This window comes from Lepus europaeus, chromosome 18 (genome assembly GCF_033115175.1).
Source record: "Lepus europaeus isolate LE1 chromosome 18, mLepTim1.pri, whole genome shotgun sequence".
Taxonomy (NCBI): Eukaryota; Metazoa; Chordata; class Mammalia; order Lagomorpha; family Leporidae; genus Lepus; species Lepus europaeus.
Window position 1 is genome coordinate 38,198,529 of NC_084844.1, and position 22,959 is coordinate 38,221,487.

Here is a 22,959-nt window from a genome sequence, read left to right on the forward strand (position 1 = left end):
CAAACTTGCCTCTTTCTGGAGCAGCCTACCGTGTGCTGGGGCCCTGCTACCCCACACGGGAGCTGGACACCTCCAAGAACAGGGACTCAGCGGCGGCCCCTCCCCTTTCAGATGGGCATTGCTGAGCAGTGTGCAGCCTGCACAACTGTGTGTGGCAGACCCGTGCAGGCTATCAAAATATCTGCTCAGCCAGACTCACCCCCGGACATAGCTCTGCCCACAATGGGCCTTGTACTTTACTGCAGTGAAAATGGAACTTTTCGATTCAAGAATAAGATACCCAGATTCCCATCTTTTCTCCATTCCCGCAGGCACGGGAACTCAGCCCGCTGTTTTCTTAGCCCAGCTACCAGGGCCCGCCCCGTTCCTTACTCCTCGGGATGGGCGACAGAGCGCAAGGTGGCTTCTCCAACTCTCCCAGGCTCCTTCCTGCCCGGGGGCTACTGCCAATTACCCAGGGCCGCCGCGCAAGGTCCTGGTCTCACATTCTGCTCCTTTCACCTTTGTGGTACCGAGAGCTGCCTCCTCGGAGGACAAGGAGGCCGCGATGCTACTTGGCCACCAGCTCTCAGCTGCCTGCCCTGCCCCACCCCGACACTGGGCGCTGAGCCAGAGTCTCCTAACTTCACACATGTCCAGATGGTCTGCTCCGCTCCAGATTCACAACCTTAGGCTTGCAATCTTGTCGAGACACAGACCAGGCAGGCGCTGGCACGCACGGTGGCTGGCACGGGGTGGGGGCTCTGGTCCATACCACCACACAACTGGCATGGCAGAGGCTCTCCTCACAGCAGCGGGGGCCCACTCGGCACTGCCCTCCGGCCCTCCGCCCACGCCAGGTCTGCCCTTTCTTTATTTGTGACTGTCGCACAGGTCTGCTAGAGGTACAAGATGAAAGCAGGGAGACTCCCCACTTATCATTCCACCCAGAAACGGCTAATGTCCTTTCTGCCCGTTCCCTCCCCTGCCTCAGTTTGTGTAACATAAGAACGATCTTCCCACATTATCTAAAAGCCTTTGTAATGATAGTTTTATTTACTTATTTTTAAATGTCTATGTATTTCATTTTACTGCACAGCGACAGACAGAAAGACCTTCCACCTGCTAGTTCACTGCCCCACTTCCACAGCAGCCAGGGCCGGGCCAGGATGACGCAGGAGCCTGGCGCTCAGAACTCACCCGAGGCTCTCAGGAGAGTGGCAGAGAGCGAAGCACGGGAGCTACCAGCTGCCGCCTCCCAGGATGTGCGTGAGCAGGGGTGAGACGGAGGTCAGCAGTGTGGCGAGGACTCGGACCAAACACTGCAGTGTGCGATGCAGGGGTCCCACGTGGTGGCTTAACCCCTGCGCCAGACACCCACCCCTGTAAATGTAACTTCACACGGCGACGAGATATCCCGCTAAACTTAGCGTGCGATGAGTTCTCCCACCTCCCCTAGACCTGGGTTCCCGGTCCGTTTTCTTCCCTGCCTGACACTGACACAAACATCTGTGCCAACAATGTGCATGTTGACCAAAGAGGGCTTCCACCAGGCAGGCCAGGGAGATTCCTTACCTAGCGGGAGGGCAGGGTTTTTAAATACATTCCCCAGTGCGTAACAAGCATTCCAGCGGACCTTCATGGCAGCCTCCGTCAGAACAGTAGAAATCAGGGCCTGGAGAGATTCCTCGATGATTTCAGCAAATCTGGGTTTTTCTATATGAGAGGGTTGTAGAAAATGGAGCAGGTTTCCAAGGGCCCGGACTGCGCTGCTTTTCACCTGGAAGAAACATAAACGTCTCGGAATCTACGTTCCAAAGAGATGTTCAGAAAGCATAACGTCAGCTTTAGAAAACCGTCTCAGACTTCGTAAAGCAAGAGCGCTAAGGAACCTGCAGCTGTAAACACGCAGCTCTTTGGAGCGCCGCAAGGTCTACGCCGTCAGACAGCTGGGTTCTACAGAGCTCCTCTCCAGGATGGCTTTCTTGTGTTTTGTAAGATCTGTTTGTTTATTTGGAAGGCAGAGTGACAGAGAGAGAGGAAGAGACACAGAGATCTTCCATCCACTGGCTCAGTCTGTGAATGGCTGCAACAGCCAGGGCTGGGCCAGGCACTCCACCTGCTCTCCTGCACGGGTGGCAGGGGCCTAAGTACTTAGGCCATCGTCCGCTGCTCGCCGGGTACACTAGCAAGGGAGCTGGATCAGAAGCCGAGTAACTGGGACTCGAGCTGGCACCCGGTATGAGACACGGGCATCTTGAGTGGAGGCTTAACCCGCTGTACCCAATGCCTGGCCTGGGTCATCCAAGACAGCGGCTGCTCATTATTTGGACTTGCCAATTCTACTTAAGAGACTGTTTCAGAAAAAAAACCCAAACTACTAGTAAAACAAGTATAAGTATTTCACATAACATTATATTTTCCACGAGCTAGGCGATGCTGTACGCTGAGCATCCCGTCACTCCGCTGTGAGCAGGGGCTCAAGGGGTAGACAGTCTGAAGAATCCCACAGCACGCCGTGTACGCAGCTGTTTCCCCCACGGGCTACGCACGGAGGTATCTACCGAGAACGACCGGCGTTCGTCGTGAGTCTACCTTGTCTTTGTCCTTGGATGCGTCTATGGCCGCCCGTAGCATTTTCAAGAGCAGAAGACCCGAGAACTCCTCCTGGAAACTTGGGTCTGGCGCTTCCCTGTTCCAGCCAAAGCAGGCAAGGTAAGTAAGAGGCAAAATCCACTCAAATACATAGATGTGTGAAAATACACGTGTATAATAAAACTACATTCATTTAGCATAACTATAAACACTTCAGCAGAACTTCAACAAACCTGTTCACGTTATACTGAGAACACAGAGTACGTATCTTTTGACTCAGTAGTTCCACGTCTAAGAGCACATTCAAAAAGAGTATCTCAAAGTGGGGATTTCACACACGGAAGTGCTCACTGTACAGATGACAAGCCTAACGCCTAAAGGTTCAGTGACATGGGAACGTTAAATGATAAATCCTTATTATTACACAGTCCTCATGGTGGGATTATGACAAAAGCCAGAGACTGCGTACCCACATTTCTTATTCACGTCACTTACACGGAGTCAAGTGACAACGAGGACAGCTGTGTGTGAGGATATTACCTCTGGGGAGGGGAACTGAGAGTCAGGGGAAGATCAGACAGGCCTCACACGGAGACCTCTGCACTAGCTCCATCTGTTTCTAACCCGTGGATAAAATGCTTTACAAATACGCAACCATATTTCAAAAGGAGAGCAACCATTACTAAGGTTTTAGATTTCAACTTTTGTAGTTTCTATAACATGGATCTATTCCTTATATCAGCCCTGATATAGTATTTTTCTACATATGTCTTTTTTTTTTTTTTTTTTTTTTTTGACAGGTAGAGTGGACAGTGAGAGAGAGACAGAGAGAAAGGTCTTCCTTTGCCATTGGTTCACCCTCCAATGGCCGCTGCGGCAAGCGCATTGTGGCCAGTGCACTGCACTGATCTGAAGGCAGGAGCCAGGTGCTTCTGCTGGTCTCCCATGTGGGTGCAGGGCCCAAGAACTTGGGCCATCCTCCATTGCACTCCCCGGCCATAGCAGAGAGCTGGCCTGGAAAAGGGGCAACCGAGACAGAATCCGGCGCCCCGACCGGGATTAGAACCTGGTGTGCCGGCGCCGCTAGGCGGAGGATTAGCCTGTTGAGCCACAGCGCTGGCCTCTACATATATCTCTTAACATATACTCCCACTAGATATTAACAGTAGTTTATTAATCTTATTACTTGAAGGCCTATAAACCAAAACAAAGCCACCAGACTGCCTGCATCACAGACTGCTTCTTAGGACATCAGCCCCAGAAGCCCCGAGGAGTAACAGGCTGAGTCACCTACATGTTGACAATCAGAGTGTCGGTCAGGTTGCCCAGGGACCAGGCTGCTTTGGCTCGGACATTCAGAGACTTGTCTTGAAGGGACATCAGGATTGCGTTTGCTGTGTCTGCAACAAATATGACATCCTACAAGACAGACAAAACCAAATACCACAGGTACTGTAGGAGTGCACCCTACTACTTTGAAATTCAAATTCCTTTTCAAGATACTTCTAAGCCTTGGCCACAAACTTCAATTTGGAAATAAAAATTCATTGACTCAGTCAATACACTACTCTTCTCACACATTCCAATTTGGACCCTCAATAAAATCCCAGGGGAGCTCTCCCATGATACTGGCGTGTGCCACGGACACTGCAGAAGCCTGTGGATTCCGCTCCTGGCCTGGGCCACTCAGCTATGGATTTTGTGCCGGGGTCGATTTCCACCTCAGGAAACCATGTTCTGATGGGGACATGCGTTTCCTGAACACATCCTGTTCGCTATGCACCTTTGAGAGAGAAATGTCCCAAGAGTGAGGGAGAGCCCCTCTTCCTTCTTACTACCAACCGCCAGCTCCCCCCGTCCTGCTCTCCATGGCAACGCTTCATGTCACGGGGACTCAAGCACACAGGGACGGGCGCAAGCCTGCGCTGTGCACCTGGGCAGCGAGCTGTGAGCCGACTTTAGGGGCGACGAAGACAAGCAGATTATAAAGCAGTTCATTCGCTTTCCTGTCCCCGCTCAGAGGGGCTCTACGTTCACAGAAACAGCGGTGCCACAGGCGAGAAGGGGCCCGGCAGAGGTCACGGCGCGTGGTCTGACCTGTCGGAGGCAGGGAAACAGCACGTAGACGCCCAGGGCCCGCGAGGTGGCGGCTTTCACCAAGCGGTTCCTGCTGTCATTCAGCCCGAGCAGCACGGTGACACACAGCATCTGCCTGTCGCTCTGCAACGAGAGGGTGAGCCAGGGCCGTGGGCGGAGGAAATCGCAAGCCGAGGGCTTCCACCTGTCACTGAAACCGCTGTGGCAGCCTCAACGCGGGGGCTGACGGCACCGTGGCTTTGGGCCTATCCTGGAGAAGAGCAGATCGACCCAGGCTCAGCGACTGCCTGAGCGTCCGTGCGGTGCAAGGCGCGGCGTCTCATCACATTCGGTCTCCACAACCGCGCGAAATAACTCACTCTTCTACTCCACCCAGGCTGCCCTCTTTACAGAAGCTACGTCACACAAAGAAGGGCAGATGCCAAGGCCACTGAGGACTGAAGGAAAGCAGCAACGTGAACTTGGCTGTGGACTGAGCGCTTGTGTCCTCCAAGATCCCATGATGCTGGGGGGGACAGTGAGGTCACGGGGGCAGAGCCCTCAGGAATGAATTAGTGCCTTGAGAGAAGAGGCCCCAGAGAGCTGCCCTGCCCCTTCCATAGGTGGGGACACAGCAGAAGGTGCCATCCCTGAACCAGAAAGCCCCTCGCCGCACACCCAAGTTGCTGGTGCCCTGATCCTGGACTTCCAGGCTCTAGGACAAGAAACAAAAATTCTGTTGTTCAGAAACCACCCAACCCAGACAGGCTAAGACAAACACCCCCTGCACCGCGCACCAAACCCAGGTATTGTCACACGCGTTATGTTATTCCCACCTGATGCCCACCTGACAGAGGACAGTGTGAGGTTTACAAGACAGTCAGGGAGCTAGAGGAGCTAGTCAGGAGTGAGAGCTGGGGTCTGGACCCAGGTCTTGTTCACTGTGGGTACTGCCTTCCACGCCTCTCACACACTCACGTCTCCCACCATCTTCCACGGTGCAGGCAGCGTCTGCTTACATCTGCCCCACCCCACCCCACCCCCACTCAAGCAGAAGCAGTGCCTTTCCTGAGAGATGCTGTCCCAAATGAAACAGAATCAGACTCAGGTGCACCAGTTCGGGTGGGAAAAGGCCCTCCAGGTTACCGGCAGACAACTGAAGGCCTCGGGCAAGATGGAAGACAGGGCGTCGCAGGCGCTCGCCTGGAGAGTGGGGTGCTCCGAGTTCTGCAGGGCTCTGGGTAAGGGGCCATTCAGCATCATGGTCCAGAACATCACCACCTGGAACACAGGCACAGTTACCACTGCAGCCAGCGTGCAGCCAGGCCTCCCACGAAGGACCACAGTAATGGGCTACTTCCCCTTCCAGCAGCGACTTTCTCGAAATGCTTCCCACAGTTATTCCTCCATGGTGATAAAAGGACTTCAGAAAGAACCAGCTGAATCCTCTGCCTCGATTAGGAGGCTACAGTCTAATGAAGTGACACTCAACAGTGATAACAGTGAGGATGATGACCGTGACAGTAACAGCAGTAGTGGCGAGTTTTTCAGAGAGCTTGTCGCACACCAGGCATTATTCTAGTGCTTGACAACTCACATCAACTCAGGCAGAGTCAGAGAGTTCACGTCTGCTGGTTTATTCCCAAGTGCCTGTGATGGTTGCGACTGGGTCAGGTAGCAAGTAGGAGCCAGGAACTCAATCCAATCCTCCCAAGTGGGTGGCGGGAATCCAGCTACCTTAGCCATCACCCACTACCTCCCAAGGTCTGTATTGGCAGGGGGCCGGAAGAGGGAGCCAGAGCTGGGACTTCAACCCAAGCACTCGCTATGGGACGCAGGTGTTCGAACTGGTGGCTTCACCACTAGGCCAAATGCCCACCCCATCACCAACACATGTCAGTCCCCAGCAGGGCTAAACGAAGTCTTGATCATTATTCCCATTTTCACACAAGGAAACTGAGCCATGGAGGGACAACCTGAGTAGCGCTCGCTAACCGGCCCTAGGGGTCAAGGTTGCTCAGCAACTGCTATTCAGCTGGGGCTCTTCTACCCTGGTCCCACAGGGGCGTAAGCACCATGGTCTCGGAACAGCCAGGGGCTGTGTGCCTGAGTCCAAGCAGCACAGGATCCAGAGCAGAGCCGGGGGTGGGTCCTTCAGCTGCCGCTTCCCGCCTTGTGACCTTGGTTCCTAAGCACAGTTTCCTTCTCAAGAAAAAAAGGGAAGAACCGGCCTACACTGCAGAGTCTGTGTGATAATAAGACTGTGTGACAATACGTGTGTGACGTTCCAAGCACAAGGACGGACACACGGCAGACACTCAAATTGGGCAGGAGGTTCTGTTCTAAGCACGTAGAAGAATTATCTCATTCCAAAGTCCCTAAGGCACACTCCTGAACAGTGTCCTTCCCATGCTTTTTAAAAAGTAGGGGATTTCACTTTCATTTGTGAATCTGTCTGTGGTTTTGTATCTCCAGTTTGTCTTGCAAGTACTTAGTGCTAGGTTTGCTTTGTGTGTATGGTTTTTTTGAAGGCAGAGAGACAGCGAGGCCAAGGCCAAAGCTGGGAGCCGGCAACTCAATCCAGATGTCCCACATGGCTGGCAAGAAGCAAAGTATTTGAAAGGCAGAGTTAAGAGAGAGGGAGAGGCAGTTACAGATAGAGCAATCTTCCAACCACTGCTTTACTCCCCAAATGGCCACAAAGGCCAGGGCTGGGCCAGGCTGAAGCCAGGAGCCAGGAGCTTCTTCCAGGTCTTCCATGTGGGTGCAGGGACCCAAGCCCATGGGCCATCTTCCACTGCTTTCCCAGGTGACTTAGAAGGGAGCTGGATTGAAAATGGAGCAGCCAGGACTCGAACCGGTGCCCATATGGAAGGCTGGCACTGCAGGTGGCAGCTTAATCCACTACGCCACAGCACCAGCCCCAGGGTTAGACATTTTTAATCCACTGCAAGGATGATAGAAATTATGGAGGGGGAAAAGAAAAGACGATGTGAGAGAGACAGCAGAGGGAACACATCCGCAACACTGAGTTGCCTTGGCTCCTGGCACTAAGCAGAAGCGTTTCCTGGTGGGAATGCGTGCCCCTCATTCAAGGAAGCAGCACTTGGGATCACAGGAGGCGGGAACTTCACAGGACAGGGAGCCAAGGGAATGAACAACACTGAGCCAGCATCTCTACATTCATTCAAGTTCCCAACAGCCTTGTGAGTTAAGGATTATTGTCCCTCTTTAAATTCAGGAACGTGTTCACAACCACACATCCGTTAGGGGAGGCTTCCTCCACTGGACCCCACGCCTCCTGATTCAAAATCTCCGGCTCTTCCCACCAGGTGGCCTGAGCAAACAAACCCAGTTCTGGGCTGAAGAAATACTGGATTTACCACTGCTGCGCATGATCCTACCACATACTAAAATGCGAATAAAACGTATTCATATTGGTTTCATGTCATCTTAGATTATAAGCCATTATTTTTGGCATTGGAAGAAACCATCTACTGCATTTTATCACTGAGCCTCAAAACTGCAACAGAAGCACCTGGGAAAGCAGTGGAAGATGGCAGAAGTGCCAAGTGCTTGGGGCCTGCCACCTACGTGGGAGACCTGGAGGAGGCTCCTGGCTCCTGGCTCCTGTCTGCGGCCTGGCCCATCACTGGCTGTTGGGGCCACCTGGTGAGTGAACCAGTAGATGGAAGCTCTCTCTCTGTCTCCCCACTTCTCTCCTTCAAAATAAATAAATAAATCTTCAACTAGAAAAAGAAAACTATGAACTAAACATTACTTACCAAGAAGACGGGGACCCTCTGGTCAGGTTCTGTCATAGAATCTGGCTTATACTGTTGGATTAAACCTGTACCCAGTTCTTCCAGAAGCTGCCAAAATAAAACAAGTAATTATCAAAACCGATCATTAAAACAACAGAGATTATTTCTGCTTGCAGTTCACCTCAAATCAGGAGGAAAAATACCTTCCAACTGCTTGCTTTCTTTTCTCAGAACTTTTAAAACAGAGACATTCTTTCAAGAAGTAAAATCAACAGCTACCAAATCAATTCTTTGGGTTTATATGTAAAGCTGAAACTAGAGGAATGCATGTCTTCCTTACCTGGAACCCCTTTGGCAGTCTCAGAATCCATGGCTGTGCCACAAAGCGAACGCTATAAAGTAAAGAGAAAAAGCACATGGCTCTAACAGAAATTACCTTTGCTCCGTGAAGCTGAATAGACGGATCTGCTTCTGCCATGCACTTGCAAATCACCTCTCCAAGCTCCATCAAGTAGACCTGAGCCACTGAAAAGTAGCCCCTTGCCAGATGAGCCAGCACCTGCAGAGAGAGCGGAGAACCAGCCGGAGACCCGAATGCGAGGCTGCGGTATCCAGACAAGGGTTTCACTGTCTCGGAACTCACTCACACGTAACCAGGGGCTGCACACCGCTCTGCAGGACCTGAAGAACCACAACCTCTATTGCATGTGTGTCGTGGAATTTTGGTGTTTCACGGCTGATGACTACTTTCCATTACTATGATCAGAAAATAGCTGGGTAAGGGGGGTGTTAAATTTCATAGCTGGAGAGGCTAAAAGACTGGACAGTGCGCCCAGATAGTCACTAGCACACTCCAGGACCGGGCCTTCACCTTAGGCCCTACCTGAGGAGAGAGAAAAGTAAACACTTCCCCCTAGGGTGGTTCTCTTCCTTTGAAGCAGTGATTACTTTGTTTCTTTAGGCAGATACAAGACCATGGGGAAGTTTAGAGAGAATTAATCATTTAATATTAAGTTGCAGGAATCATAGATGGTACAGTTTCTTTCAGAATTGGCATACAGTCCAATCATACACATCTGTCATGTAGTATCTGAGGTGATGAAAACAGCTTGCAACAAAGGAACAGAAAGAAATGAATCTGGCATTTTGCAATCAAGGATTCCTTCCACTCCAAGCTCCCCCACACCAAAAAAATCAATCACCCTGAAAATACAACTCCCACCACCACCACTGCCGCATGGCTTCGTTTTATACCACTGCCACATGCCTGGCCCTCAGAACTACCTCACAAGGAGGAATGATCGCTTCCATTTCAGAAAGGAAGAAGTGACCCCTACCTGTAAGGCCTCCAGTCGCATGGGGGACGGTTCATACATGCTCCCTGCGGCAGAGCCGGCACTGCTACCCATACAGGAATCCTCCCTGGGCAGTACAATGGTGGAAATGCAAAGTCGGATGAGCCAGCAGGGCTCTGAAGACCCCTGAGGGGAGCTAATCGATGCATCTTCCAGCGAGGGTCCTGTGGGGGCTTTCTTCCACCAGTCAGGAGGGCTGAAGTGAGGCGTGGCTGAATTGCTATTGCTAAGTCCAGAAGAACAGGGCTGTTGCAGAAGGAGCTGGACTTCAGGCAAAGGTGCATGAGTGGACACTATGGCTCCCAAGAGTGTGAGACTTGACACACGAACGTTCACATCTATTGAAGGAAACAGGAAAAGCCTATCACCATGGGAATGGTTACCCTAAAGATCTAACAAGAGTCCTTGTAGTCCATCAAGAACTTCAATTCGATCCTTGTTTAAGCTGAAACTAATTAACCCTCTAGACTTAATTTCCAGTTATAGGAAATACAGGGGATAGCACTGTAAATTGAAAACACAAGATATTCTTTAAAAAACTGACTTGGTTTCTTCCAAAAATCAGTAACCTAGAAAAAGTTGAGGGGACGACTGTGGACTTAAAAAGACAAATGACATAATTACTAAGAACAATGAACATTGAGCCCAGTAATTTAAAGGAAAGTGATTATATCTGTGTGTGTGTGTGGGGGGGGGGGTGTCCAGCTGTTCTAACACCATTGTTGAGAAGAATCTCTCTGCTCCTTTGTCAAGCATCAGTTGATAATTTTACTGTGGGCCTATTTCTGGGCTCTCTATTCTGTTGCACTGGTCATTGTGTCTACTCTTTTGCCAATGTCACACTTCCTAGTTTCACAGTAGATGTCAGTCTTTCAACTTTGTTCTTCTCTATCAATATGGTATTGGCCATTCTGGGCCTTTTGTCTCTCCATATCAACTTTAGAATCCGTTTGTTGTTATCTATGAAATAACTTACTGAGATTCTGATCGGGAGTGCTTTGAATCTGCAGAACAAATTAGGAAGACCTGACAATGAGTCTTCCTAGTTGTGAACATGGAATATCTCTCCACTTTTTTTATTTCATTCATCAGAGTTTTATAGCTTTCTTCATATAAATATTCAATGTAATTTGTTAGGCTTTCACCTTAGTATTTCAGGGTCTGAACAGTGTAAGTTCCTGGAGGACAAGGTCGTACACTTGAAAGAGAACTCTGACACAATGCAGTCCTCTCAAAGGATAGCTGATGCAACACAGTGAGCAGAAGACAGGCTCTGGAGCCGTGGGCTGTTTTCATCTTATTCCTGCCACTGATGTAATGAGAGACTTCGAGGCAAGTTTTATCTTTCTGGGTACCACTTTACACACTGGTGTAAGGAGCAGGTTGGACTTAGTTTACATATAATTATCTCATTTGAGCCTCATCAAAATCTTATGAAGTAGGTCCAACTCTCCCCGTCAGAAGGAAACTGGGGTTCAGAGAAGCCATGACTATGAGATGACAAAGTGGGCGTGGGCTGAGACCCCTGGATTGACTCCAGCCCCAGTGTACTTCCTGCAGCATCACGGAAGAGAATCTACACTTCATTCGTGTTCTACAGCTCTGAATGGAAACAGCTCATCAGAATACAGCCTGATCTGAAGCTTGCAAACAAAACAAACACAAACATTCTAAAGGCAAATGTTTACAGCACATACGTGGCAGTAAGTCAAGAAATAACAAGGAATAAGACCCTGTGGTTGGTGTGGACTTGAAGTTTGGGGATTTCATTTCAACTTTAGAGGAGATAATATTAAAGATTTTAGGCTTGGGGCTCATGTTGTGGTGTAGTGGGCAAAGCCGCTGCCTGTGACACTGGCATCCCATATGGGTGCCAGTTCGAGTCCCGGCTGCTCCAGTTCTGATATGGCTCCCTGCTAATGGTCTGGGAAAGGCAGTGGAAGATGGCCCAAAGGTTTGGAACCCTGCTACCCACATGGGAGATCCAGATGAAGCTCCTGGCTTTGGCCTGGATGCTGTAGGCATCTGGGCCAGGCTGAAGCCAGGAGCTTTATCCAATCTCCCACATGGGTGCAGGGGCCCAAAAACTTGGGCCATCTTCTGCCACTTTTTCCAGGCCAACAAGCAGGAAGCTAGATTGGAAGTGGAACAGCTGGGACTCAAACAGGTGCCCATATGGGATGCTGGGGCTGCAGGTGGATGCTTAACCTTCTATATATCACAGCACTGGTCCTATCTATCTTCTGTCTATGCATCCACCCATGAACCCATCTGTCTTCTACCTATGCCTAAAGGATATAAACTATTAGAACTTGAGGGAGGCTACTTATGCTTGGCTCAGTATTAATTCTACAGGGATTCTAGGGTCACTGCCCTGAAGCACTGAAGAGGAATTAACTTCACAACTAATTCTCCAGCTCACTTCCACTCACTAGGGCTTGAGGGTCTAAAGCAGAACTCAACAACAGCTGGTATCCTTGAAAATTTGAGGAGGGTAGGTAAGATCTCTTAAACCTCTCAAAACGCTCTGGGTGCTTTTAAAAACAGACATACGATGGCTATTAAGAAGTGATCAGTTTGAAACCACTACCAACCTTTGTGGCGGATGTAAGGCTTTATCTGGTTCCAGACTTTGGTCAGCAGGCTGAGTTTTAGGCGGTTATAAGGTGCGTTGGATACTAAATTTGCAAGGCACTGTAAAACACACACACACAAGCTCATCAAGAGGCCAGATTAAGCCACAGCACAGAAACAGAGCTTTATATCATATAATTAAAAAAAGAGTCATCTTTACTTTGATTTGAAAATCAATTCTTCTCTTGTCTGTTTCCTTTTAAGTAACATCTGTATTCTTATTGGACAACTTAATACAAAAGATAAAGCCCCATGCCAGCAAAGAGTATCTCATCACCCCATGCCAGCAGGAAGTAGCTCTAAAGACAGATTATCATCCCTCTACCCGTCCTGGACTTTTCGGGGCTAGTATAATCCCATATAACTCCTGCTTTATAAAAAACAAAAGGGGGGAATGTTAGTAAAATGGTGCAGTCTTATCTATGGTGCGATCTACACCCTGACACCATCCTAGGCTCTAGCCCCCACCACCATTGCTGGAAGCCAGGTGGCCACATGGCCCAACCACCGGTGTCAGCCCCACCCCCATCCTAATGGGATTCACTGTTCCTACTTCCCTGCCTGCCCCCTGGCAAAGTTTTAAGAGGACCTGTTCCTGAACATGTGGCTCTCTGGCTCTTTTTCTCCATCCTCTCCCTTTCTGTCTCCTGATCTCTGTCCCTCTGTCTCTCTGTCAATCTCTCTCTTACTCTCCTTCTCCCTCTTTTCCTTCTTCACCCTTTCCCTCTGGTCTGTCAGGTTTCCCCCAGCAAACCCTTTCCCTTAAAAAAAAAAAAAAAAAAGATAAAGGAGTGTTTTTAGTAAGTCATTCACTTGGGATACAGATAGTAGGTAAGATCTGGCAGGGAGGTACAGACTGCCAAATAGTACATTTTTAATGAAATTACGACTTCTTTACATTCTTAAGTTACTTTGGGGCCATGTACGACATTATACAAACTGGAGACAGAGGAACTCCCTCTGGAAGCCCAGGAATCCCAGCACATTTACCTTAATGATCTGAGTGAGGGTCTGAGAGGATGACTCCGCCACCAAAGCCAGGAGAAGGCACCTGTGCAGCTCTCTAATGCTGGAAGCAATCGTCACGGAGAACGGGGTAAAAGCCCTTCTGTGGTCACTGGTGTCTTCAGCAACGGAAAGAAACTGTTTTGAGCCTTCCAAGATGGCCGACAAAACTTGCAGGGCACAGGCGCGTGTCTGAAATTTCAGGATGATCCACACCGGTTAGCTAACAACCAGAAGCCGGGTTCCTTTCTTCCTATATTGATGTTCAAAGTATTTAGAATAATTTTAACTAGGAGAATAAAGGCAAAGGGATTATCTATCAGGTCCTAAAACAGTCATGAACTGGGCCATTTCACCCCAGACTTAACCAAAAACACCTTCCATCACGTGGCTGTTCAGTCTTCCTTCAGTAAGGAACATGTCTAAGCTACACCACAGCACCAAAGCCCGAAACCCCGAGTATGAAAATAATGTAAACATCAGAAGCCTGGTTTTTTTCTAAGTAAGGCCAACAGAAATGACAGAACAAGACAGATCATGGGGTAGAAAAAATACAAGCATCCAGAACCTGTTTCCTATCCATGCTCCCGGGAACGTTCTGTTTTAGATTCCACCCTGAGTCACCTGAGAGCTTAATCTTGACTTAAATGGGACACCAAGAACTTTGTGTCCCTTCAATTGGGCAGTTACCATCAGCGATCTAACTTTCAGAGACAGTTTTAGCTGCAGGAAACAACACTGTCTATAGTGAGAGTACCTCATAATCACAGAAAGAAAAGAAGAAATCAGCAATGAAAAGAAAGGCAATTTAACTGAATTGGAATATATGTAGTAAATGCAGGACTATTAATAATACTGTACCCTCAGGGCCGGTGCTGTGGCGCAGTGGGCTAACGCCCTGGCCAGAAGCGCTGGCATCCCATATGGGTGCTGGTTCAAGACCCGGCTGCTCCACTTTGATCCAGCTCTCTGCTGTGGCCTGGGAAAGCAGTAGAAGATGGCCCAAGTCCTTGGGCCCCTGCACCCATGTGGGAGACCTGGAGGAGGCTCCTGGCTCTTGGCTTCAGAATGGCACAGCCCCGGTCGTTGTAGCCAATTGGGGAGTGAGATAGCGGATGGAAGACCTCTCTCTCTCTCTGCCTCTCTTCTTTCTAACTCTAACTTTCAAATAAATAAATAAATTTTTAAAAATAATAATACTGTACCCTCTTCAGCCATTTCACTCCAAAATGCCAATGGAACGCTTCTGGGTAGATTTTTTTAAAAGCAGGAAACCAACTCCCTCATTTGAAGATCTAATCTATTTACTCAACATTAAGTGTGTCTGAGTTTGCAGTGAAAAAATTTTCCAGAAAGATTTCAACTATTTTATAACTCCAAATAATCACGTAACAAATCACTTCTTGTAGGCTTTCTCTGGAGTGGAATCATACAAACATCTGACATGTATTGCTCTGAAAACAAATTCATAGTAGAGTCGCTTGAGTCTTCAGAAGTAAGTGTAATCTGTGTGAGGAAACTGGGTGTCTATGTATGAAAGGGCAGGAAAGGGACAGCTGAGTCAAGGTCAGCTGACCTCAGAACTTGGATCTGAGACTGGCGACGTCTGCTCTGAAGGGCCGGCTGCACCTGTGCAGCAGTCTAGCCTTCGCAGCCAGTCGCTGCCACGCTGGCACAGGTGCTCCGTGAAGGAAGAAACAGCTGTTTTAAGTTCACGTCACCATGGACTATGAAACTTGAATTCTATGTAATTTTCACGTATCATGAAATATTCCTCTGATTATCAGAAACTATCCAAAAGTGTAAAAACCATTCTTAGCTCAGGGCTCATCCAAAAACAAATGGTCTGTCACCTGCTGATGAGATGGCTGGTCTGCACTCAGAAGACAGGTGTTACGTAAACCCTCATTTCTTTAGACAGCAACTAAACACTACAGTTCCAACAGCTCACAAGCCAAATGCAATTAATCACCAAGTTGTGGAAAGCAATTAACTTATGTTCGAGAAGTAAAAACTATTTTGGCTCAATTAACTCTGGCACTCTGGGGGGCTGGTGAGGCAGCCATGCCAGTCACAGATGAAAACCAAAGACGCGTCATGGAGATTGGTTATTCTTTCCATTACAGCACAGAATCCACACAGCAATCTATCAATGACACTTCTCACAGTTCTGAGTTAACTACCTTTGTACCCTGTTTCATGTATCTCTGTGATTACTCAATTGTGACTCTTGATACTGAATGTGGCTCAGGTTCCGCTTCACTTCACTTTTCTATCAAAATGTAATAGCCTGCTTACCCGTTCTGATCAGCTGTACTAGCAGAAACTACGCATGTGCAAGCAAATCATAACAGGCATAGCTCCCCAGAGACCTCATTGTGTGGGCTGAGCTTTTATTGTCTGTATACCTAACAATGATGCGGCAAAGACGTCCATCTCACAAACAGCAGTGTGCTGTTTTATTCAAATGTGGTTTCACCTCTTTAGACACGAGGGCTTGTCTGAAGCTAATAAAAGAGAAAAGTAGTTGTCACTACTTTTTTTTGCTAGTTAGGAAAAGAGCAGGAATGTTTGCTGATGCGGCTCAGCCAGACCTCACGTGTTCCCCTTTCTGTGCTGGACATCTCTGTAAGTGTGATAAAGGAGCCCGGGCCGAGAGGGGGCACCTGGCTCTTCTCTGGGCTAATTTTATTGGATCTTACAGAAGTCGTTGTCTTTCAGGGGAGGCGGAGCCTCTGGGTTTGGAGACACCCTAGCAAAGGCTGTCTGCTCTTGGGTGGCCATGGAGGAGGAGACCCAACTACCACAGTTTCTTCAGTTAAAAGTTCCAGCATTTTCATTCTCTTTTCTAGTTTCTAGATTCTGACTTGTGTCCATCTTTCACACTTATCTAAAAGACAAACAAATACTCATCATGGAATTTGAAGTATAATATATAATTCTCAAGACACTAAGTGAAAGTCTGCTCCAGAGTTCGTTCTTTAGACCAAAGTCTTGCTGACGGATCTCCTTAATATGCCTTAATAACACATGGGGAAATAATATGGAAGAAATTCTTAAATTAATCATGTTGTGTTTTCTGTTAAGTTTTTATTCGTTTATTTAATTGAATTTACTTGAGAGGCAGACAAACAGATAGAGCAATCTCCCATCCACTGGTTCACTCCTTAAACAGCTGCATCAGCAGGGGCTAGGCCAAACTGAAGCCAGGAGCCAAGAACTCAATCCAAGCCTCCCATGTGGCAAGGACTCATGTACTTGGGCCACCACCTGTCTCATCATGTTTAATGCTGGCTAACAGAAACTCCAGCCGTGGAGTTCTACGTGCATAACGAACATCTGAGACCATGACCATGTGGCCTGTAGACATGGCTGCTCATTTTCATTACTTCTGGTCAATCCGGAATGCTGTTCTAACCTAACTTCATGAACTGGAGCTTTTATTTATTTTAAAGATTTAGCAAAAGGAGCCGTCACTGTGGTGTAGCGGGTAAAGCCACCATCTGCAGTGCCAGCATCCCTTATGGGTGCTGGTTGGAGACCCAGCTGCTCCACTTGCAATCCAGCTCTCTGCTATGGCCTGGGAAAGCAGTGGAAGATGGCCCAAATCCTTGGGCCCCTGCACCCGCATGGGAGACTGGGAAGAAGCTCCTGGCTTCAGATTGGCCCAGCCCCAGCTGTTATGGCCATTTGGGGAGTGAACCAGAGATGAGGATCCCTCTGCCTCTGCCTCTCCGTAACTGCCTTTCAAATAAATAAATAAATAAACCCTTAAAAATTTATTTATTTATTTGGAAGGCAGCAAGAGGGAGAGAGAGACATCTTCCATCTGCTGGTTCACTTCCCAAATGGCTGCAACAGCCAGGTCTGGGCCAAGCTGAGGTTAGGAGCCAGCAACTTTACTTGGTCTCCCACATGGGTGGAAGGGGCACAAGTACTTGTAACGCCATCTTTCACTGCCTTCCCAGGCCCAACAGCAGGAGGCTGGATCAGAAGCAGAGCAGCTGGGACTTAAACTGGCACTCTGATATCAGATGTCAGCATTGCAAGTAGCAGCTTAAGCGAATGCGCCACAACAGCAGGTCTAAACTGGTGCTTTTAATTTTTGCACATAAATCTAGAAGTCTTTTATAAAAGTCTCTCTCAGTGACATCAATTTACTTCAATCCCCTCTTCTAGCATACGTCTTGGTGCACAATTAATTACATGATGGACGGTTTGCAGAGGCATGCTCCAAGCCTTGCTGTGAACAATTTATTCACAATATTTCCAAACTAACATCTAGTTAAAAAAAAATCTTTTGAGCATAATCATTAACAATAAACTGACTAATTTTAGTCATTTATTTTTTTATCCTATTTTCAAAGGAGGACTCATTTGTTCATTTCTCCAGGACTTTCATTACTAGACTTTTGCCCTGGATCTAGGACATTTCCAGAAGGAAGTTCTGTATGTATCCTTTCTCATCACATTTCTGGCATTAACCAAAGTTAAATAGCAAAAACATATCTAAAAGGTACCCAGGAGCCAGCACCATGACATAGCAGGTAAAGCTGCCGCCTGCATTGTCAGCATCCCATATGGGTGCCGGTCTAAGTCCTGGCTGCTCCAATTCCAATCCAACTCCCTGCACCCACAAAGGAGATCGAGAAGCTCCTGGCTCCTGGGTTCAGACTGGTCCAGCTCCAGCCAATGTGGCCATTTGGGGAGTAAACAAGTGGATGGAAGATTTCTCTCCGTCTTCTGTAAGTCTGACTCTCAAATAAATAAATAAATCTTAATAATAATAAAATAAAATAAAATTCAAGGCACCCAAATAAAAGAGGATGACAGGACCATTTTTCAAAATAAAATTTCTCATGGTACTTCAAGTCAAATTTATACATTTTAAAAATACAAAGATGTAATATCATGAAATGATTTAGTTCCTTTCCATCAGATAGGCCCTCATAACCTCCTATGTGCACGTCTGAAACCCTCGTGGCCCACATCTCCTTGGCTGGGTGGGGGGGGTCTTCAAATCCATGTCTCTGTATCTTAATACCATCTTCCTCTCTGTGCCTGGAACGGCTCCATTACTGATTTACTTACCACCACTCATTCCCTATTTCCCCCCAGGTTCTCGTTTACTGCTGATTCAGCTGATCTGTAAAATTTCTGGTTTAACTACTTAGGATATTGGGTTTTTAATACAACCCACAATACACTTTTGTGTATAATTGAGGTGATTTAGTTTTCTTTACCCTGTAAAAGCTTTTGAAGGGTCATGTAGAATTTTTTTCTGACAAAATAATTAGCTATTTGGGGAGATGAACAAAGGGTATTCCAACGTACTGTGGATTACTTACGTCCCCTACACCTTCCAATTTAAGGGAAAATCTTAAAAACAGAAAAGGAATAATACACTATTGGCCTGAAACTACTCACACCAAGTGGGAAACTGGTTACCTAGGGACACCCAGACGGCACTCAGCATGACTGTCTAATCTTCTTGATCAGAAAGGGAATAGCAGGCTCTTTTCCTTACTTGGCTAAAGACTAACTTCTGGAACGGAGTTAACAAATCAGTAGAGACAAAAATCTGACCAGCCATGGGACACCATGCTATAGCTATTTATGACTACCAGGCCATTTTCTCTTCTTTGTAAAAAAAAATCAGTTTTTCTCATAAAAACACCTAAATGTTTACTACATGTGATTTGAAAATATGGAAAAGCTCAAAGAAAAAAAGCCACTGTTGGGCTTCGACTGTATATACGATTCTAAATCCTGTGCTTTCACAAAACCTTATGAGCATTTTTCCATCTGATGCATTCTTCATAACCGTTATGTACCATGATGGTGCACTAAGTTGTGGTCACTTCTCACCGATTGTTTCTGCTACAAATGCCGGGACAACCAACGTTTCACACAAGGCAGGGAGCACCGCTGCTTCCGTGCTGCTCAAAGGGGACAACACAGCTACAGTGCAGGGCGCTCAGGCTTCACTGAACAAGCCCGGGCCAGGACCTCCTCTCCTCCAATGGGTTACTCACAGAAACCCAGCTCCTATCCTCCTGCCTGGCCAGTGGTTCTCAAATCAGGCCCTGGGTCAGCATGAGTCAGAGCTGTACTCGGGTGAGATGTCAGACTTGGGAAATCCTCTCCCTATGGCAAACTTGGGCTGTAAATGCTCTTACCTTTGGGGAGGGGTCTTTTAATGTGAGCGTCATCAGGGACACGGACTGCGGGCTTCCGAGCTCAGGTGTGTCAGGAATGAAGGCTGACCAGTAGCCGTACAGAACTTTTTTTTCTATTGATTTTACAGTAGAAAGAAAACACGCTAATGCTCCTTGGCGAACTTTGGCTTGGTAAGACCTTTCGTAAGTCAAGAGGAGGAGGAAAAGAAGGTTTTTTAAAATAGTTTTTAAAAAATGGAAACACACAGTGCTATTTATTGCGGATGATTCAAGTGAAACTAACATCCTGAATAAGCCCTAAAAATGTTAATGTGGTAGCAAAAAAACATTTTTCCCCAAAATATAATCAAAATATATTATAGCACAAAAAAAGCACAGCTACCCAGAGAATGAGAAGGCAACACTCTGATGTTAGAAAAATAGTGCTAGGGGGCTGGCGCTGTGGTGTAGAGGCTAAGCCTCCACCTACAGCACCTCCATGTGGGCGCTGGTTCTAATCCTAGCTGTTCCTCTTCCGATCCAGCTCTCTGCTATGGCCTGGGAAAGCAGTGGAAGATGGCCCAAGTGCTTGGGCCTTTGCACCCACATAGGAAACCCAGAAGAAGCTCCTGGCTTGGGATCAGCTTAGCTCTGCCCGTTGTGGCCATTTGGGGAGTGAACCAGCGGATGGAAGACTTTTCTCTCTGTCTCTCCCTCTCTCTATGACTCTGCCTCTCAAATAAATAAATAAATCTTAAAAAAAGAAAAGAAAATGAGTGCTGGATACGTAACAGTGCAAAGTCCCCACCCATCCTCCAAGCCACCAATGACCACAGGCCCATGCCAGGCTAATGTTATGATGAGGCTGTTAGACATAAGCAATGCCTGTGCCCTTGATAAATGTATGCATGGCAGCAATGGACAGTGAGAGAGAGAACTCTAACACATGAATAACAATACTGGGGCAGAGGTAAGGCAAAGTGTCTCCCAGCAAGGGTACCCAACCCTAAGGGTTAGGAAAGGTGTCCCAGTGACTGCTGAGCTGCTACTGAAAATGAGCAGTGGTTAACAAGACAAAAGGAAAAAAAAACTAGAAAAATAGGAAAAGTGAAGGAAAGAATATTCCAGGGAGAACACGTGCAAAGGCAGATCAAGAGGGCAGAGCATCTGCAGAGTAATGCCAAGGCCCACTGCAACGAGAATGCTCAAGTCAGGTCTCCAAGCAAAGCGATTCACTTACATGCAAGGTACAGGAGTATAACAAAATACTACTACCTCGTTTTACTCTGCACGCCTCCTTCTGCATCCGAATAGTCTGACTCACTGCTGCTGACCCTCTTCCAACCCGAGGAGTTGAAGGGCGAGGAGACGTGCTCCTTTCCAGCAGCCCCACCTCCACCGAGTGGCAACCTCAGGCCGCCCGGCGAGGAGGCACGTGCAGCGTTTCCTTCATGCAGGCTCATGCTGCCCACGCCAGTGACTGCGGCCGCTTCTGATTCTCCGCCAGATTCTTCCTCCTCCTCCTCGCCTTGCTGGTTCTTCCTTGGTTTTACCTTCAATTTTTTCTTTCTGTTCTGATTTTAGAAGCAAATGAAGACATACGTATGAGAGAGATTTCACAACAGCTTTTGGGGGCTGGCATTTGACCTAATGGTTAAGACACTGGTTGGGACACCCACATCCCATAGTAGATGCCTGGGCTTGAGTCCTGGCTCTGACCCCAATTCCAGCTTCCTGCTAGTGTGCCGCCTGGGAAGCAGCTGGTGAAGGCTCAAGTAGTTGGGTCCTGACACCCGTGTGGGAGACCAGACTGAATCTCCAGCTCCCGACTCCAGCCTGGCCCAACCCTGTGGACTGAACCAGCAGATGAGAGCTCTCTGTTTGTTGAATAACCATAAATAAGTAAATAAATGAAAAACAGAAAAATACTGAATCACTGGCACTTCCTCATTTGAATGCAACTAAGTCATTCCCAAAATGCAGTGTGAAGAAAGAGGAGGAAAAGAGAAGTAAAGGAATTACTTCATATCCCGTGTCAGGCACAGTGTTAGGACACCCTACTGCACAGCAGGAAATAAGGCAACGAAACACACAGGATAGATCAGAAAGGGGCCTGGGTTTAAATTCCACCTCTGTGATTCTGGGGAAGTCATACAGCCTCTCTGAGCCTGACCTTCTTCTGTAAGCATGAGACCAAGACCACCCACCTTGCTCACTGCCCGTGATAGTATTGGGCTTTCTCAATTGGGATTCCACGAGAGAAATGTAAAGCCCATAGGAAATGACTTGAGTGCCCATGTTCTCAGTCCTCCCAGGGAAGGCACCGGCCGGTCCTACTGAAGATGCATGCACAGGAGAGCTGGCAACCCATCACAAAGCACCTGTGCTGCGTGTTTAGGGCCTTGGGGCTAAGCAGAAGCAGATACTAGGCTGAAGCCGGTTTCCTTCTTTTCTCTTGCTTCCCTTTTGTGGTGTCTCTGTGTCACTGGACTATGTGCCTTCCTCCGAGTTCTCTGAGTCCCTGGCCTCGCAGAAAAACCCCCTCACTTCTACCTTGAATTATTCACGTGGATGCAGGTTCACCCTCTTCCTTGCTACCTGTGCAACAGTGATCCAGAGTGAGGCCGCCCTGAGTCTGGCTCACTCAGAAGGGAGCTGACCACCTGTCAGTCTCCCGGGGGCCACTCTGCAGCCGTAGTTTAAATGCTAAATCGCTTTCCTGCTCAGGTGGGACAGCCCAGGAAGATGCCTGAGAGGCCCCTCGGGAAGGACAGGAAAGGGGTGCCGTGACACAAGTTCCGGCCCCCAGCTCCCATGGAAGCACAACCCTAGCCTCTGCCACTCTTCTGCGCAGCAGGAGTGGACTAAGGCTTGCTGTAGCCCAGCCAGGGCTGCCCCGACCCTGACCTGGAATCCCACAGGTGAGTCCCCTAAAAAACTCATTTATTCTTATACAGAGCTTCCTTCCTCATTTTTTGGTCTCAAGATTCCTACTCAGTGGGAGGGGCTCTGCTGATACTATACTCAGATCAGATCTCTCAAGGAATCCCCATCACCCATGAGATAAAAACTCCTTAGCATACCATACAAGATCCTTCTGACCTGGTCTCCATATACACCTGCCCCACCTATCCTCACTACCACATGAAACTTAGCCCTACTAGTTAACAGCTGGGCTACATGCGTTCTCATTCTCTAGTTCAGCCAACTTTCCTCAGAATAAAACACCTCCCTCCTTCTCGGTGCTACTGCTCACTCTGGGGTCCCAGTTTAGCCTGTGACTAAAAAGCCTTCTCCCCCTCCTCCACTTGGATCGGGCACCTGAACATGGTCCCAGAGAACCCTGTGCATATTCTTTAGGTCTTTCAGGCAGTGGCTTTAAAAAAAAAAATT

The 22,959-nt window shown here is 48.1% G+C and overlaps 1 protein-coding gene across 2 annotated transcripts in view; it reads right to left on the reverse strand.

The window, feature by feature from the left end:
* Nucleotides 1-22,959, reverse strand: part of HEATR6 (HEAT repeat containing 6) — a 36,951-nt gene that overhangs the window by 1,124 nt on the left and 12,868 nt on the right. For both annotated transcript variants that reach the window (XM_062175316.1, XM_062175315.1), the window contains 12 exons: nt 20,842-21,140; nt 19,588-19,765; nt 13,394-13,600; nt 12,364-12,463; nt 9,752-10,107; nt 8,851-8,973; nt 8,436-8,522; nt 5,797-5,931; nt 4,672-4,794; nt 3,869-3,993; nt 2,575-2,671; nt 1,555-1,759 (listed from right to left, as the gene is read on the reverse strand). In XM_062175316.1, the coding sequence (XP_062031300.1) occupies nt 1,555-1,759; nt 2,575-2,671; nt 3,869-3,993; nt 4,672-4,794; nt 5,797-5,931; nt 8,436-8,522; nt 8,851-8,973; nt 9,752-10,107; nt 12,364-12,463; nt 13,394-13,600; nt 19,588-19,765; nt 20,842-21,140 (2,035 nt within the window). The remainder of the gene's footprint in view (nt 1-1,554; nt 1,760-2,574; nt 2,672-3,868; nt 3,994-4,671; nt 4,795-5,796; nt 5,932-8,435; nt 8,523-8,850; nt 8,974-9,751; nt 10,108-12,363; nt 12,464-13,393; nt 13,601-19,587; nt 19,766-20,841; nt 21,141-22,959) is intronic.